Here is a 17,744-nt window from a genome sequence, read left to right on the forward strand (position 1 = left end):
CCCTGATTCGGCCAGAGCCTTCCAAGCACCAAGAACTCTCATCACCTCAGGGCTTCTGACTTCTGCATAATGGTCTTTGCCCGGAGAACAGGGGCGTGCTTAAGCTCTTTTGCAGTAACCACTGCTGCACCAGTGCTTCTGGCATCTTCACAACCCCTCTTCCATTAGCTGTCCATTCTTCTATCTTCCTGGTTAAGCTCTTTAATGATGGCTGCCACATCCCAGGACTTCCAGCATTTTCTCCTCGTCTAGCTGCAGGAGTCCATCACTGCTCCCTCTCTGCCAACAAACTGAGGCACACCGACTACAGTGCCCCATCCTCACTTTAATGCAGATGCCATGTCCTGCCACATGGAGAGAGGAGAAAGCAGACAGTTAGGGCAAACTCAACCTATTGCATACTTGGCCACTCTCCCAGAACGGCCGGGAGGCTCACGAAAATTTGGTGGCGCTCCCGGCCGCCTGTAAAAACAGGCAAATTCTTCCGGCCACCTACCCCCTGATCCTCACCAGCAGTGGGGGGGCCATGAAGAGATAATCTTGGCATTTTGTAGGGCCACGATGACGCGATCCGCTTCCCTGCATAATGCCGGTCACGCCCCCATTCCGTGCCATGCCCCTCTCCCCCACCGTTATGCTGGCCTGTCAGTAGCTCTGACCTATTGCAACTGGCCAAGTAGCTAAGACGACATCTGTAGTTATGTGACTTCTGATGCTTATTGCAATATACATACTGGTACTGCACAGTAGTTTGAATCCCCTGCACAGTTCAAAATGATAGTGTATGTCAACACTCGGATCCTCGAACAGACAACCACTTTAAAATTAGACTGTGCATATGTAATCCAGTGATAGATAGATAGATTAGATAGAAATGTGTTCAGTAAAACTGGTTGTAGTTCTTTTTACTTATGTGTCCATGTAGACAGAGTAGTGCGGTCCCTTTTGGCATCTCTCTCTATTTCTGCTCACTTCAAAGTTTATGAAAGCAAAAGAAGCACAGATACAAAATATGTGCATATCCTAAGCATACACATATATGCAAACTGCTGTATTTTCTACTGTGCAACATAAACCTGAAATAGGGAAAATTATGCTGTTCTTTTTTAGAACCCCAATTTTGGTTGCCCCATATTACAATGACATCACTGGTTCAGTATATGTATCATTCCTCCTCTGCGAAACCTGGACACACCCAATATTAATCTGTGTAATAATATTTTATTACATATTAGTAGATTTTTTTTTTTATTTCAGGAAACAGAAGTGTGCTCATTAAAGTCCTTCCAATGCAGGATAACAAAGTTAGTAGTGCAGGACAGACAAACTCTAAGGCTAGGTACACACTAGACGATGTGTACCCAGCCCGACATCGGCAGCAATACCCGGCATGGAGCCGGCATCGGCAAGTGCATACACACTTACCGATGCGGGGAGCGTCAGCGGGGGCCATGCTGCATTTGGCAGCATGGCCTTCGCTAATCCTGCATGTAGGGCCGACCAAGGACGTCGCTGATGACCTGCGGGAGCAAGCATCATCAGCGACATAATGGATACACTCTAGACGATGTGCCAGATATGTCGGTCCAATCCGCCGGATCAGACGACATATCGTCTAGTGTGTACCCAGCATTAGTCCAAATAGTCTGTCTCTTGTTGAGTGTCAGATACATATTAATCCCTGGTGAATCCTCTAGAATTCCCACAATAAGTACATCTGCTCTGGCTAACCATTCTAATTGGTCTAGAAAAATGTAAATGAAAAAACTATCCAAGGAACATTTTATATTACTTCCTCCTTTCCAAGTCCTTAATGTCTCTGCATGTACGTATCCTCCCCCTGTGGTCATACATTTTAGAACTCAGGGACCTAGCAAGGTATGTAATTCATAGGGCATCAATATTATCTGCTATTGAATAACAGTTATAGAGAATGTGAACTAATTACATAATGTAAGGCGCATTGCCACATGCCATGCTTTACTATACTACTACATCAAAGAGTTCCTTTCTGATTCTTACAATGCTTCATATTACTGCGCGCATCTGATCATATGCACATAAATGCGCTAATGCTACCTGAGCTCCAAAGTGTATAAAATGAAAGCTCTACCCTATAGGCTTGGCTCACTGAATCAGGAACCCACCCAGTGCTGTGCAGCTCTTTTGTTGTGTATGGCCAATTGATTTGTAATGTATTGCTCCCATACACTCAATAGGGATGAATATACTTTTTCAAATGCATTGTCATGTTTGGTATTCACTAAACTGTAACAAACATAGGGCCTGATTTAGCAGCGGACACAATGGCGATGTTATCGCAGATCGATTGATTGTTTGCTATTACACATTTGCAAATGCCACACTGCACACATGCATCGATTGCATTGCTATTACATAAGTACAGAGGAACCATTCGCACGGTGAGTGACAGGTAGCCAGCGTTTGGGGGTAGTAACGAGGGGGTGGTTAGAAAAACTCAGGCGTGTCTGACTGTTTAACCACCGTTTCATGGACGTGCATAAATTAGCCATTGCATTCTCCTTCGCAGCATGAGACCTCTCTGTGTGTCAGGATTGCTGCAGTGTTTGCAGCTGGCCAGACTTGACTTACATGCTTTTACCATCAAAGCAGATGTTTACGTAATTAACTTGTGTGTCACTTGATGATGTTGCAATTCTCTTGATATAATGACTAGCAACAACATATAATTATTTGGAAATATACATGCATCATGTGTCTTATATTCTTATGTGTTCCTTTACCTTATGAGTGGGGTGAGTTATTACAACACTGTGCACTATTTATTTACATGTGACTTTCACTATTCTAATAGTCTTTACTTTTATTTCAGGATTAAATAGTCAAAGTACTATGCATACAACAAGCTTACAATCAACACCGACCACATTTCCCATCTCAGAGAGTCCTTATTTGGAATCATCACAAACTTCAACAACAACAGAACATTCAAACACTGTTACTCCTTCTGTTGCAGTGACGGAAACATTTACGTCAAAAGAATCCTTGGCAGCTAAAACAGATGGTACAGATCAAACCACCGTATCAGATGATAATAGCACCACTACACAATCAACTACCAGTATCTCTCCTACCACTATGAACACGGATTTAACAGTCACGAATTCCACAATTGAGAACGGCACACACATAAACACCACTATTCCCACCAGTTTACCAACTGAATTAAATGACACAGGCACAGGAATTGAACCTAGTACACCTGCAGTGGTAAGTGGTGGTACTCTCAGCACTAATTTTGTTGAGTTTTCAAGTGGACCTGTAGAATCCAGCACAGAAACAATCACAAATCAGACAGATACGGTAACCAATGCTACTGGAAATACAAGCACAAAGACTAGCAGTGGGGATATCTCATCTTCTAAGACAAGCACACAGGGAACTGCACAATCAGCTGGAACACAGTCTTCTCTAGTAGGAAGTACTACAACTGCTGGTAATACAGAACCAACAATACCTGTAAGCAAAATCACACCTGTAAGCGAATTTCAGAGTTTGACACCCAAGTATATATCCACAGCTGCTGCATTTACAGAAAGTAATAAAGAGCTTCAAAAGGCACTAAGTACAGGTGAGTGTTGAGGCTTTAAAAGAGGTGAATGGTGCAACTATAAATCCATGTTTTACATTACATAGCCACTCGGCCAGCCCAGCACTCTGATTGGTGGATAGTGTCTGGAATTGCAGATTAAGGGGACTATTTACTAAGCAGTGTTAGGATACAGAGTGAAAAGTGATAAGAAAGTGATAAGGTGCCAGCCAATCAGCTCCCAACTGTAATTTTTCTAACACAGCCTGTGAGATGACAGTTGGGTGCTGATTAGTTGGCACCTTATCACAGACATCACTTTTCACTCTGTCTCATAACACTGCTTAGTAAATAGACCCCTAACTGTTAAATGGTTAATGTTATCAATCAAAGAGGCTTAAAATTGTCTTCTTGGTATGATGGCTTCCCGGCAAAAACTTTTCTATAGTAAGTAATCATTTCGGATTGTGTTATGTTATTACAAAAGATCTGGGATATGCAGTGTGTCATTCAGACCCGCTCGCAAGTGCCTATGCGCTCGCAAGCGGGTCAATGTTGAGGCCCTGCACACGCATAGCGGCCGCACTGTGCGTGCGCAAGCCCCGGAGCGAGAGAGAAATTCTCTTGCTCCGGGGCTCACTACAAAAGGGACGGCTGTCGATGGTGATCAACAGCTCGCACAGTTTTGTAGGCGGGGTGGGGGGATGGCTTGCCAAATGGAGGCGTTCCCGACAGAATGCCTGCCATTTGGGGGCGACCCCACTGACATCACTCGTGATGTCAGTGATGAGCTTCCGGCTCTATTAGAGCCAAAAGCTCACTGAGGCTTGCGGCAGACGAGACCCTACCACAAGGGTCTTGTCGCAAGCCCTGATGGTTGCGATGGTCTTGACCATCGCGACCATCAATATGGCCGCTCGCTAAAGCTGTGGGTGGTCACCCATTTTGCGAGCGGCTCTGAATGAGGTCCATGGTGTGTTCTGCAATGTAAAGGCACTAGAAATATGGGTGATCTGCATTGTATAGCCACCAGAAAACTGGGAACTACGTTATAAAATAACTAAATGTTTGATTGTTCTGCATTGTAAATCCACCAGAGATTGGGTGGGTATGCAATTTAAAGTCATTAGAGATTTGGAGGTATTCTTTGTATCGTGGCCTCCTGTATAGCGGTTCTTAGAATGCATTGCATTTTGTCTAGTAGTCCCTAGAATACATGGTTTTTGTGTAGTAGCCACTAAAATGTTCGCTGCATTTTATTTTGGTCACAAGGATGATCTTTGTATCATTAATCTGTTACATAGACACTCTGTATCTTGTATATTGTATTAGCAGAGTGACCAGGGTTAGGACACTGGGTACATAACCTATTAGAGTAGTAGCAGAGTTGGGACTCTTTACAGTATGCTGAGCCCTAGGAGTACTGACGGTGCTAGCTGGATCGGTGAAGTGCGCAGCAAAGGTGCTTGTGGCAGTTAGTCCACACATGAAACAGCTTAACTAGTTCTTTATTAACCAAGCAGAAATACAGGTGGCTGTAGACACAGGGATAAAGCATGTACAATATGACTGCGTATTAGATGCAGCCTGGAGCGATTGGGCATGTTGGGTGTTGTAGTGCGCCAGCTGGAATCGGAGCATACACCCTAGTGGCGTGCAGAACTGTGCTCCCCTATAGAAGCAGTGGTGGTACAAAGGGTTTGGGACACCTATGCGGCCTTGTATGTCTGTAACGCTGGGGAGAGTCTGAGGGCACATCCTCTTAAAATAGATGCCGAGGAGAAAGACGCTTGGAGAAAGCGCTCTTGCACAATAGCGCATGTCAGAGGACAGACATCCGGACAGAGCTGCAGCGGGTCCTAGAGAATGCCAACTCTCTTGGAGACAGTGCAGTGCTCCTCATCCAAAATAATGGTGATTCAAATTTTCTCTGTATTGTATACTAGCTGGGATACCTGGCGGTGGCCAATGTTGATGATTGACCCTGAAGTACACCTGCAGCCTATATTTGTTTTATATTGTCCTTGCCTATAACTCTATTCCATTGATCCTGAAAAGGATCCTGCTTTTTGCTAACATGCATGTGCAAGGGGTGCGGCTGCTATGGTGCCCGAGCTGCCTCTGTGGCCTGCCACTCCCCCTGCACCCAGTCACGCACACAAGGTACGCTGGTCCAGTCAGGGCCATCGAGGGGGGCCCGGGTGTCAGTGATGTTGATTTGGTGCCAGCCCGCCAGCTGATAGGCAGTCATGGAGAGACAGGTTGTGAGGCAATCAGAGCTCGCGGACCTGCAGCCAATCATGACAGAAATCCGACTAAGCAGTGTACTGTATGTAACGGGTCCCTTCAAGTATGTATAGGGTAGGCAAGGGCACTGTGTCTGTGTGGAGAGGATTAAGGCAGCTTGGTGTGTTCAGGGCAGTGGGCACACTATCTGTAAAAAAAAAAAAAAAAAGTGGTGTTTGTGCCAGTTTGACTATCACTGACACTATGTAAAAAAAAATGTGTACTGTTTTTTTCCAACTTGCTTGCGTTCAACCTTGTCTAACAGTCAGTGGGTCCAGTCAATGGCCACTGCCGTAATATTTGTGCAGTGCAACGGTGTTGTCTGTTGCAACCCCCAAAAAAATTAAAATATTTTTTTATTAGAAACTACTGTGTGTACGTATTCAGCCAACACAGAAAGGCTGTGCTACCTTGTCTAACGGTCAGTGGGTCCAGTTAAGGGCCACCACTGCAATATTTTTGCAGTGCGTTGAATAATCGATAGAACAACTGCAGCGGCAACCAAGTACTAGCTTTGCAGCTGCTGCCACCAGTTATGATGATACTAGTCCTTCAACGTCCTCTAATAAAGCCGATGCCCAAGGGCATAGAAGGTTTGAGTCAGGGCATCTAAAATCAAAGAACCAATATTTTTACAGTGGTAAAGAAAAAAACACCTCTAATAAAGGGAAAGTTTGCTGCAGAAAAACATAAAATTGCCAACATGCCATTCACCACAAGAAATGGCAAGGAAAGGTGGTTCTGCAACTGTGGCATCTTCTGCCTCTCATGACGATGTATGCCCTTCCCACTCAGAATCTAGAAGAGGTGTGAAAAAAATGAAAACCACTAAGGCAAAGGAAATAACTGTGCGTTCAGATTCAGAATTGTTACAAATCCCTGAGGAGAGTCTAAGTGTGTCCGCAAGTGCAATGTGTGAGCCTCCTTCCACCATGTCTGCACCCTCTGTAAATGTGGAGATGAGCAGCACAAGCCAACATGCAGACAAGCCTGACATACAAATAGAGGATTCTACTCTGTGGAACTGCAACAGGATGAGGGAGATATTTGTGTAGCTGATGCCAGTGCTAATAAGGATATTGATGAAGAGGATGTTGTTGATGTGGATGTTGTTTGTGTCGGTCGGACACCAATGGAAGCAGTTCTTGCCCGTGATAATGAAAAGGCCATTGTCGTGCCCGGGTATAAGACAAAAAACCCACCTCTTATGTGTGGAATTAATTTTACCCAAATCCTGACAATTGTCAAGCCATCTGTACTGTTTGTAAAGACACAGTAAGTAGGGGTTGGAACCTTAAATATCTAGGAACCTCCTCCCTGTTACATCATTTGCAGTGAGTTCATGGAAAGTTTTTGGGAAAATCAGAAACTGGTGCTAAAAAACTAACAACCGACAGTCCAACATTAGTTAGCTCCTTTCCCCCAGCTAGATCCCAGCGCCTGCAACTCCACCGCCAACACCTTCATCATCAATATCCTCACTAATGATCGGAAGTAGTTCTGCATCTAGGATAAGGCTAAATTACTCCTCCCCTATCCAGGATTCCTCAGAAGAGTCCTTGAGCGCAAGAGGACTACTACTACTAGTAGGAGTTTACAAAAACAATTGACTGTTAAACAATCCTTTGACAGAGGAAGCAAGTATGACAGCTGTCACCCAGTTACACAGCACATCACTGACGCTATGACGGCTGTGCTAGTATTTGATGATGAAATAATAGAAATTGAGGATGATAGTGTGGAGGAAGTGCAAAATGAGAATGAGGGGTATATTTGTGTCCTATCTGACGCTAATGAAGATGTTGTTTGTGTAAATCAGCCACCAGTGGTAGCAGTTATTGCTCATGATAAAAAGAAAACCTTTGTCAAAAGAAAAGCCACCTCATGAGTGTGGAATTATTTTAACCCAAATCCTGACAACATATGTGAAGGCATACCATTTGTGAAGCCAAAATTAGTAGAGGTAGGGACATTAACCATCTAGGCACCTCCTCCTGTTACATCATTTGCAGTGAGTTTATGCAATTTATTTAACAAAATTATAATCATTTGTAAATTAATAACAAGCAGTCCAGTATCAGCTACCAGCAGTTCGGGCCAGCACATGCAATCTCCACTGCCAACACCCTCATCATCAACCTCCTACTTAATAATTGGAGGTAGTCCTTCCATAAAATTGTTTTGTGGGGGCCCAAACAAACCAAAAACTTCAGCCACAAGAGTGTCAGTCCTTGTCGCTAAAGTGCTTGGTTTGTTAAACTGTGCATGTCCTTTTTAATATCCAACATAAGAATGGGTGGGAGGGCCCTAGGACAATTCCATCTTGCACCTCTTTTCTTTGCATTTTGCACTATTTGGGGCATTGCTAACTGCCATTTTTATAGTTTATCAAACTGCCATTCTGTCCAGTACCAGATTAAAGTACACATGGGCCTGTTGCTGAAATTTATGTAAAGGCCTATTGTATGCAGACGCAGTGGGTGTCACCTGGACCGTGGGGGTGTCACTAATGATGTGAGGGTGTGACCAGTATTTTGGGGGTATGGTCTGCACAGGGGGTGTGGCCAGTGTGGTGGGCTGTGCAACTACCTTGAAAAACCTCAATCTCCCTCCCCTATTTGTTTTTATCTTTAGTGTAATCTACAAATGAACAAAGGGAAACACCCCATGTTACCGTAAGCCTAATATGGCGAAACAAGAAAAATGCCACTTTAATGAAGATGTAAATATAAAACCCCTCTATTAAAGAGCATCACATAGTGATGTCATAAACATGAAATCTCTCTATATAAAAGAAGAAACCTTACATTACTAATAGCTATACTGAGAACATACACATATAAATATAAAATCCTGAAAAGTTTGTCCTGTCTCAAACATACATGCACAATGGGAGCTGGGAAGCACACTGCCACTCCAATGGCTCCCACTGCTAGGGAGATTGGATAGACCTAGCCTTAGAGAAGACCCGCCGGGCATCCGGAATGGGGTAAGTATGGGAGCAGGAGACGTGACGGAGCTGGGGTGCAGGACGGAGAAGTGGGGGGGGGGCAGACAACAGCAGAGAGGGGAACAGAGCAGGATAGAGCCGCAATCAAAGTGGAGGTGGGATGGAGCCGAGTGGGAGGTAGACTGAGGCATATGTTGTCCAGGTTTCTTTACTAGTATGTGTTAAATAGATATGTCTATATATATATATATACACACATAGTATACTATAACATGGGGTATAGAAATGAAGACTCCAGACAGGCAGGTATTTTGTAAAGCAGTGGCTTTTAATGGCAGCAAACACTGCACCTTAGCATGTGTGAGCATAGGCCTGGATACACACAGGCACATAACAGCAAATAAGCAAATAAACATAAAAGTAAATGTCCCAGCATTCCTTGTGCTTAACAGTCAACAGTTACAATATCTGTGGACCTAACAGGTCCTGGCACCCTAATGCAAACCACCACCCCTGGCCTATCGCCTGGCCAGCTTGTCCGGCATCATAAGCAATGAGCATCAGGTGTGTGGGAGTTTTAAACTCTTCCTGTGCTAGAGTGATTATTCCAGCTGGGTCTGTGTAAATGTGAAAACCTGGAATTCCATACCTCCATTGCTAATGCAGAACGCACAGGTTTCACTCCAGCCTCCCTTGGAGGGAGCTGATTCCACCAGAATGTGGGCAAGTCAGATGATAGACAACCCCTCTCGCCACAATACATATATAATATATACACAATATACATATATTTATATAATATATACTGTATAGTCACACATATATACATATAATATATATATAGATAGATAGATAGATATATCTATATATATATATATATATATAGATATATGTCAAAATCTTGTCACATAGCATACTTTTTGCAGAGGCAGCGCAGCACCCCACAGGAAACTTTAGTAGGAGCTCCTAGCTCAGAGTCAGTTGGACGAGATATTGGAGAGGAAGAAACCCGGACTGCTTTCAGTGAACACATCTGAGGCTGAACCGCCTGATTGCTGTCTATCTCATTGAGCGCAACGGCGGACGTCACCTAGGTGACGTCATGCTACGCTGAGATCCTATGCGGCTCAGGGAGGGCTTGTGAAGCCTTCCACTACTACGTCATTTGTATTATGCCAGGGATTCCCGGACCCTTTGCAGAGTGGCGGGGGGCTATCGTGGGATTTAAATGAGCGGGACTTCGGATGGCTGCTGAGGGGCTGTGCAAAAAAAAAAAATGTTTCCTGTCTCCATGGGGGCCTTTTTTAATGGGAGGGCCTGGAGCTGCAGCTCCACCCGCCCCATTGTTAATCCGGCCCTGATCCTGTCTGCCACTGCTGTGTAGTAATTTTTGAAAGATGTCCTAAATTTTTTGAAATTGCTGTGCAGAGGTACCGCTCCTCTGTCGCTTACTTTAGCCAGTTTGAATAGAACAAAAGAAGCTACCGCACTGGTTCGAATCGATAACCCCCAAAGATTTATAAAGCAGGAGATTCACTGCCTATTATATAGGAACAGGCTTACTTTAGTCAGCCAGCTTGATGAAAAGTAGTGAAAACAATATTGTGAGCTGTGAAGTGGTTAAAATTGACTGAAAATGCCTGAAAATTATTGTTATTAAGGTTAATAATACTGTAGGAACAAAAACAGATCCAAATTATGTGATTTTAGCAGTTTTTTATAATAATAAAAAAAAAAAGATCCAAAACCAACACACGTGAGGGTGGTTTGCAAAACCAGAACAAAAACCAAAACACGAAGTTAATCCAGATCCAAAACCAAAACATGAGGGCCGGCACATATCTTTACCCGGAACCAGTGTAATTTAAAAGTGTCCCCATTTTTAAGGATTGTGTGACAGTGTGCGACTGACGAAGTTCAAACCTAGGCAACAACCTAGTCCTGGTCAAACTACACCTCCATGCCAAACTTAGTGGAGCTAGGTCCAAAACTCTGGCCATGCATAAAGGACAAAAAGACAGACAGACTGGCTTTCTCGCTTATTTTATAGACAAATCATTACATTGTTCCTGTATGGTTTTGGTCATTATAATGCTTTCTGTATTGTATGTCTATCACTAAGGTACTCACACTCTACCCATTGAAATTACTGTACTTATCTTGCGGCTGCCACTGAAGATGCAGTATGTGCATGTGCAATAGAGAAATCACTGGGAGATTGGCACTGGTGCCATTTTCCTGTAGAATTACGCATGTACAGTAGGCTCTAACACAGTTCCAGAGTCTACAATGCACATGTAGAGACGCAAGGGGGGCCAGCTTGGAAACTGCATGCCTACCCCCTCCTCTCCTAAGTATTGGTCCTGGATTGAAAACTGGTCAAACTGGGCTGTATCATGTCTCATTGACGCTTTTTGAAATAACAATCTTCCTATATTTTATGGCCTGTGTAAAAGCATGGCCACATTACACAAAACGTTTTTCCATTCTGTTGTGCTGCAAGAAGAACTTAGCCCGTTTATGTGATTTGCCCCCAGGACAAAAGTTCCTCTGTGTTTCCATATTTAGAGTTGTTCCTATCGAGTCAATGATACAGGGCCGGCTCCATAGGTCGGAGCACCCTGTGCCGGCCATCTTCACTGCACCCTATCTACGTGACGTCAGGCTGGGGGGAGCCTCACTAGCTGGGCTTCCCCCAGCCCCTCTCCCATCACTGAATGGATGTTGCGCGCATGCGCGCAGCATCCATTCAGAGTCTCCAGGGTCCGGAACCGCTGCACAGCTGCGGTTGTGGGGGTCCCCAACCTCCCGATTTGACCACCCGCAGGCCACTTCGGCCCACGGGTGGAACATCGGGATGTTGGGGAGGGGTGTGCCCTTTATGGGTGGCAGCCCCTGTGCGACCACACAGATCGAACACCCCTAGAGCCAGCCCTGCAATAATATGTATCGTGTGCTATGTAATACGTGTGACCAGGGGCATAACTAGGTAGTTGAAGGCTTCATAGAAAAAGTTTGTAAGGGCACAATGGGGAAAAATGTATATAACAAATGTAACTTTGACAAGGGAGATGGGCCTCCCTCAGCTCTGGGCCCCATAGCCAGTGCTATTTTTTAGCAGGAACAAGTAGGAACTCAGGACCTGATTCAGATCCGCTCGCTAGGATGCGTTCCCTCGTAGCCAGCCGATTTTCGCATTGTGCGCATGTGTACGCATCGCAGTGCACGTGCACGAACCAGTGCGAGATATCGGGAAGCGTTCGCTCACAGTGCATAGGCTTCCCAGCAGAGTGAGTGACAGGAGACGCTGTTTGTGGGTGGTGACAGGGGCTGGCCATGAAAAACGGGGGAGTGGAGGTGCGAACGCAGGCATGCCTGAGTGTCTCAACGCCGGATCAGAGGCGTGCATAATTAAGACGCAGAGTCATAGTGCACGTCACCTGGCTGGATTTTACACTGCAGCGCTCGAAGTGCTTGCGGTAGGGTATGGTCAGCCACAAGCGCTGCGATCGCATCCATTGGTACCCGATGCAAGTGTATGGCTGGATTTTACACTGCAGCACTCGAAGTTCTTGTGGTAGGGTATGGTCAGCCACAAGCGCTGCGATCGCATCCATTGGTACCCGATGTACCGATGCATACACTTCTTTGGAGATGACGTGCACAAGTGGGCATCTTAAGACAGGCTGGTGGGCGTCTGCATACACAATGCGATCGCACGCCAAGTCACGGTGGGCGTGCTAATGCCTTGATGTGCGATCGCCTGCCTTCCCAAATTTGCATACGCATCCAGCGTGCGAACGCATCAAGCGAGCGGGTCTGAATGAGCTCTTTAGTTCCTGAACCTCTCATTAACTTAATGTCATAGGCCAAAATGTATTTTCCATAAGATAAGTTTTATTTTAAAGTCCCTTTTGAGTGCCTTCTGTTCTAAATACTATATATATATATATATATATATATATAATATATATAATATACATATATTAATGTTTTTCTATAGCTCCACCCACATTTCCTGAACCTATTTTTCCAGAAATATAGCCTGCCCATAGCAGCTGCATCCCTTGCACCTATGGTAGTTACGCCCATACGTGTGATTGTGGGGTAGATTTACGAAATCACAGTACTGTATGTCAAAGCTGACGATCATCAGCGCCTTTGACCAATGGATTTAAAATGTCAGCATGAATTAATGCTAAACAAGCTTTGACACGCCGCAACCTAGTAAATCTACCCTCATGGTTGCTGCTAGATCCTAGTTGCAGAAGGGATCTCTCAGACGTCGCAACCACGTGACCGCTGCAGAAGGGCCGTTCTGCTCCACTGTTACCATCCACGTGGGCATAGAGGGGGAATACATTTTTGTGGTGAATGCAGCGGACCACCGTGCCCAAAGCATGGCGAGCGAAGCAAGCCTTCGAAGGACCACCTTTGGCTCCCCATTCTGATCCTTGCCCCTCCCCTTTGGTCACAGGTCACATGGGTGTGATGTCAGAGGTCCTTTGCAGCACCCAATTCTAGACCTAACCCTAGCCTCATGTCTTTACACTTCTGCATAATTTGAACAAGCTTATACAGTAGGTACAATGGATAAAAATGGATAATTACATTTTGTAACTATTATTAAATGTTTTTGATATGAGTGAAGTTTAGCTGTTGCATTAGGTGTGTGAGTGAAATGTTTGTTCAGAATTAACTGAATATTTTCTTTTAGGATCAAACTTGGTCTATTGAACAGCATTCTTATGTATTCACTTTTACATTGTTGCTCAATAGAGCTATGTGACAGGCATTGATTTAAAATAAATAAATAAACAATGAGTTGCATTCATAACCACAGATATTGGTCTATAGCTTTAAATAAACATTGTTTACATTGTATATTAACGGATCTGCAAAGCCCAGACACATATATACCCATTCTTCTACAATGGTAGAAGACCCATTAATGTTTAATAGCCATCAACTTTCAGATCTGATAGCTCAGATTAGGGCACTTGCCAGTGTCAATAGTTTTACTGCTATATACTTGACTGGGCAACTTTCTCTAAACCTTTCTCTGTGTTGTAATAAACAAACACTGAGGTTTTCCATTGTTCTGTTTGAATGCAGCATCCTTTGATGATACAATTTAGATGTGAATGTATGTTCTGTTATACGGAAGGCGACTGAGCATTTGTAAAAGAGAAATCCCCTAAGACGGAAAGAAGCAGAGATCTTTGAACTATGCCGTATTATTCAGTAATAAAACTGACATGGGAAAAGAAATGTTTATTTATTTTTCTTTTTAGAAAAAAAACAGGCTATGCAGCATGAGAAACATTTCAGATGTTGAAAATTCATATATACATGAACTTATAATAAGTTTCTTTAGACAATTTCTTGGCAGACTCAGATCATCTGTTTCGGATCCTCAGATTTATCAGATTGGACGGAGTGGTTACTGATAAAGAGGCCAATACCAACGGAAGAGTGGAGGCTGATTCTGAGTGGCACGTTGCTGCAACAGCCTTAGCTTCTTTTGTCATAGTCACTTCTGCGACTTTATTCTAATGCTAGTACATGTGCTTCCCCAGGTGAACAAGGATGCGTCTGAATGTATGTCTAAGGATTGTGATGCTCACTTTGGGCCTGCTGCATCCGCTCTTCCATCTGCTGCAATAATATGCAAATGCTTGTATCATCCCTTCCTCAGGTAGGGGCGGATCTAGACTGTTCTTTTAGGGGGGGGGCGATTTAATGATTAATTATGACTCCTCTTCTTTCCTGTACTGGCACCTCAGTTACAGCCAGATCAGTAAGCATCGCAGGACTTCCATATAATACAGAGAGGCTCGCAGTGACCGTCAGATCAGGAAGCGTCGCACAGATGTGCCATATAATGCAGAGAGGTTTGAAGTGACCATCAGATCAGAGAGTGTCACAGAGATGTGCCAAAATAATACAGAGAGGTGCGCAGTGACAGCCAGATCAGGGAGCATCACAGTGACTGCTATATAATGTAGGGAGGTTTGAAGTGACCGTCAGATCAGAGAGCGTCGCAGAGATGTGCCATATAATACAGAGAGGTTCGCAGTGACAGCCAGATCAGGGATCGTTGCAGTGTTGTGCTATATAATGAAGAGAGGTTTTAAGTGACCGTCAGATCAGAGAGCGTCACAGAGATGTTCCATATAATGCAGAGAGGTTTGCAGTGACTGCCAGATCAGGGAGCGTCGCAATGGGTGCCAGATAATGCCAGATAACTCAGTAATCGATAAATAATGCAGAGACCATCAGTGACCCACATATAACACAGATATTATGAATATACCCCTCACACATAATAATAATACCACCCCCCTACCTACACACACATTATTACACCACCCTCAGCACCTACAGTATTAAAACAACCCCCTCCCCAAGACAAAAACAACTACACCACCCCCCCATTGCATAAGTATTCCAACCCCCTACTCCACCTCAGATCAGGCTTGCCTACCCATCCGATTTGGCCGGGAACCTCCCGATTTTCGGGTGCCGCTCCCGGCCCCCCGGAAAGGCAGGCAAGCCTCCCGGAAGTCTCACACCCTCCCCACCTCCCCCCTGAAAAAAACAGAAATCCCCGCAGCGGGGGGCCCGGTGACGTGATTTGCACAGAATCGCGTCATCGTGGCCCCGCCTCCTGCTTCACAATGCCGAAAATCACTGCATTGTAAAGAGGGGGCGGAGTCACGATGACGCGATCGCGCGGCTCCGCCCCCAGTGTGACCCAAAATGGCCGCTCCGCCCCCAATGGCCGGCCCGCCCCCCGCTATTAGCCGACAATCAGCTCCCTCCCGGAAGGCTGGAGCTGATTGTCGGCAAGTATGCCTCAGATATAATTTAAACATTTTCACACCTCCCCTGGCACTTACCTGTCTGGAAGGCTGTTCTGTCTCTGGTCCCTGCGGAGCTCCAGTGTACAGCAGGGTTGCCTACCTTTAACATTCTCTTCCCGGGAGAAGCCCGGGTAAGAGATGCAGCAGGGGGCCGACGGGGGCGGGGCTTGATGATTTGCGTCATTAAGCCCCGCCCCCTCGTGGTAAAATTGCCGCGATTGGGCACAATTTACATAGGGGGTGAGGCCAAATGCTGTGATTCATGCAGAATCACAGCTTAAGCCCCGCCCCCTTCACGGAGACCCGCGATTGCCGCGGGTATTCTCCTAATTCTGCCCACTTCACTAGGAAGTGGGCAGAATGCGGGAGAAATGCCTACCCTTCCGGGGGTGCGGGGGGTCACCCGAAAAATCGGGAGCCTCCCGCGAAAACCGGGAGGGTAGGCATGTATGGTGTATAGGAAGAGATGACACAGACAGGATAGACTAGTGAAGGGTCGGAGACTCGGGGTGTGGGGGCGGGGTCTTTGGCAGGGACAGGAGAATATAGATTAATATAGTCAGACATCACAGGAGAGGGGGCGGGGTCTCCCGGTGAGGGGGCAATATGTGAGCCAGGGACAGGAAGGAACCTGAGGGAAGGGGGAGACACAGAGAGGAAGGTAGTGTAAGTGTACCAGTACAGCCCCTGCAGCAGAGCAGTCACGGAAGGAGCGCTGCTTAGTGTGCAGCCACAAGCTGCATAGATGTGACAGGCAGCCGGGTAACAGGCAGAGAATGCTGCCCAGCCGCTCTGATGCTGCTATAGTCGGAGCTACTGAGAGCTCTTTCTGCCTGTCACCCAGCCGTCAGTCCTGCATGTGTAGCAGGGTGCGAGAGCCGGCTGTGCTCGCTCCCTCGGTTCCTCGATGACAGCATGTCACTGACAAACCCCCTAAGACGGGGAGCGCATTACACAGGCTCTGAAGGGGGGCAACTCCTCCATTGTCCACAATATATACACCCCACTTAGGGCTGTAACTATGTACCCGGAGTGTACCGTCACAGCCGCCCAATACATTGCACCCCTTCCCGGGACACCTGAGAAGCCACCATACACTAGTGAAGAGCTCCATGTCACACGATCAGCTGCTGCCTTCATTTATCTATAGCCTGTCTGCATGCAAATTACTACATTACAGTGTCAGCGGGTGTGACGGGGGGGGCACCAAATTATAACTTGCATCTGTGATGAACTTACGCCACTGGCTCAGTGCATTATGCGGACTGTGCTAGGGGGGCGATCGCTCCAATCGGCCCCTCCTGGATCTGCAACTGTCCTCTGATGATGTAGCCTGCAAGCACGGAGACACACTTCAGCATCTCAGCACACTGTAACACCGCTTGTAATTATTTACACACACTGCCATTAGTCCACCATCAACACTTGCACCAGCTCTATGGCAGGTACTGTTTCTCCGTCTGAACACGACCTCTGTTGCTGTGTGTTTGGGAACAGAGCTGCATTCCATGACATGCCCACAACACTCCCATGAGACAGGTTTTTTTAGCGTTCACTACTTGCCACCTTCTAGTCAGGGCCGTAACTAGAGGCGTGCGAGTGGTGCTGCCGCACAGAATGCATGGCGCCTGCATGTGGCTTGAAGAATGCCTGGACAGCAACCGGCAGCCACTAGCGCTACTGCAGAGATGCCTGGCAGGGGACGCTCTAGGCAGTCACCCCACAGAAAGTGGATCTGCCCGGAGTAACCTTAGCATGCTTTGGGAAATACTCTACTTACAAGAGCAAACAGAGGAGCTGAAGACCACACCTCCTAGGGGTTGGCACAGGGCGGCATAAAGCCCTGCTATGACATTACTCCCAGTCACCACCCAGGAACACCAACTACTTTGCTGCCCCCTTTCTGATACTGGCTATAAACACTGCAACAGCACCTTTGTACATACACTCTGTGTAATGCATGAGCTGCAGGGATTTTCTGCATTTCTCATGCATGAGCACTTGACAATTATCCCTAAACTACATGAATATCGTCAATGAGTGCGGCTTGCGTGCGTCTCAGAATCAGGTG

The 17,744-nt window shown here is 45.9% G+C and overlaps 1 protein-coding gene across 1 annotated transcript in view; it reads left to right on the plus strand.

The window, feature by feature from the left end:
• Positions 1-17,744, plus strand: part of PARM1 (prostate androgen-regulated mucin-like protein 1) — a 144,273-nt gene that overhangs the window by 66,452 nt on the left and 60,077 nt on the right. The window contains exon 2 of the mRNA XM_088448880.1: positions 2,855-3,613. Coding sequence (XP_088305006.1) covers positions 2,855-3,613 — 759 coding nt within the window. The remainder of the gene's footprint in view (positions 1-2,854; positions 3,614-17,744) is intronic.

The sequence above is a fragment of the Taudactylus pleione genome, unplaced genomic scaffold, assembly GCF_031769625.1.
Source record: "Taudactylus pleione unplaced genomic scaffold, aTauple2 ptg000471l, whole genome shotgun sequence".
Taxonomy (NCBI): Eukaryota; Metazoa; Chordata; class Amphibia; order Anura; family Myobatrachidae; genus Taudactylus; species Taudactylus pleione.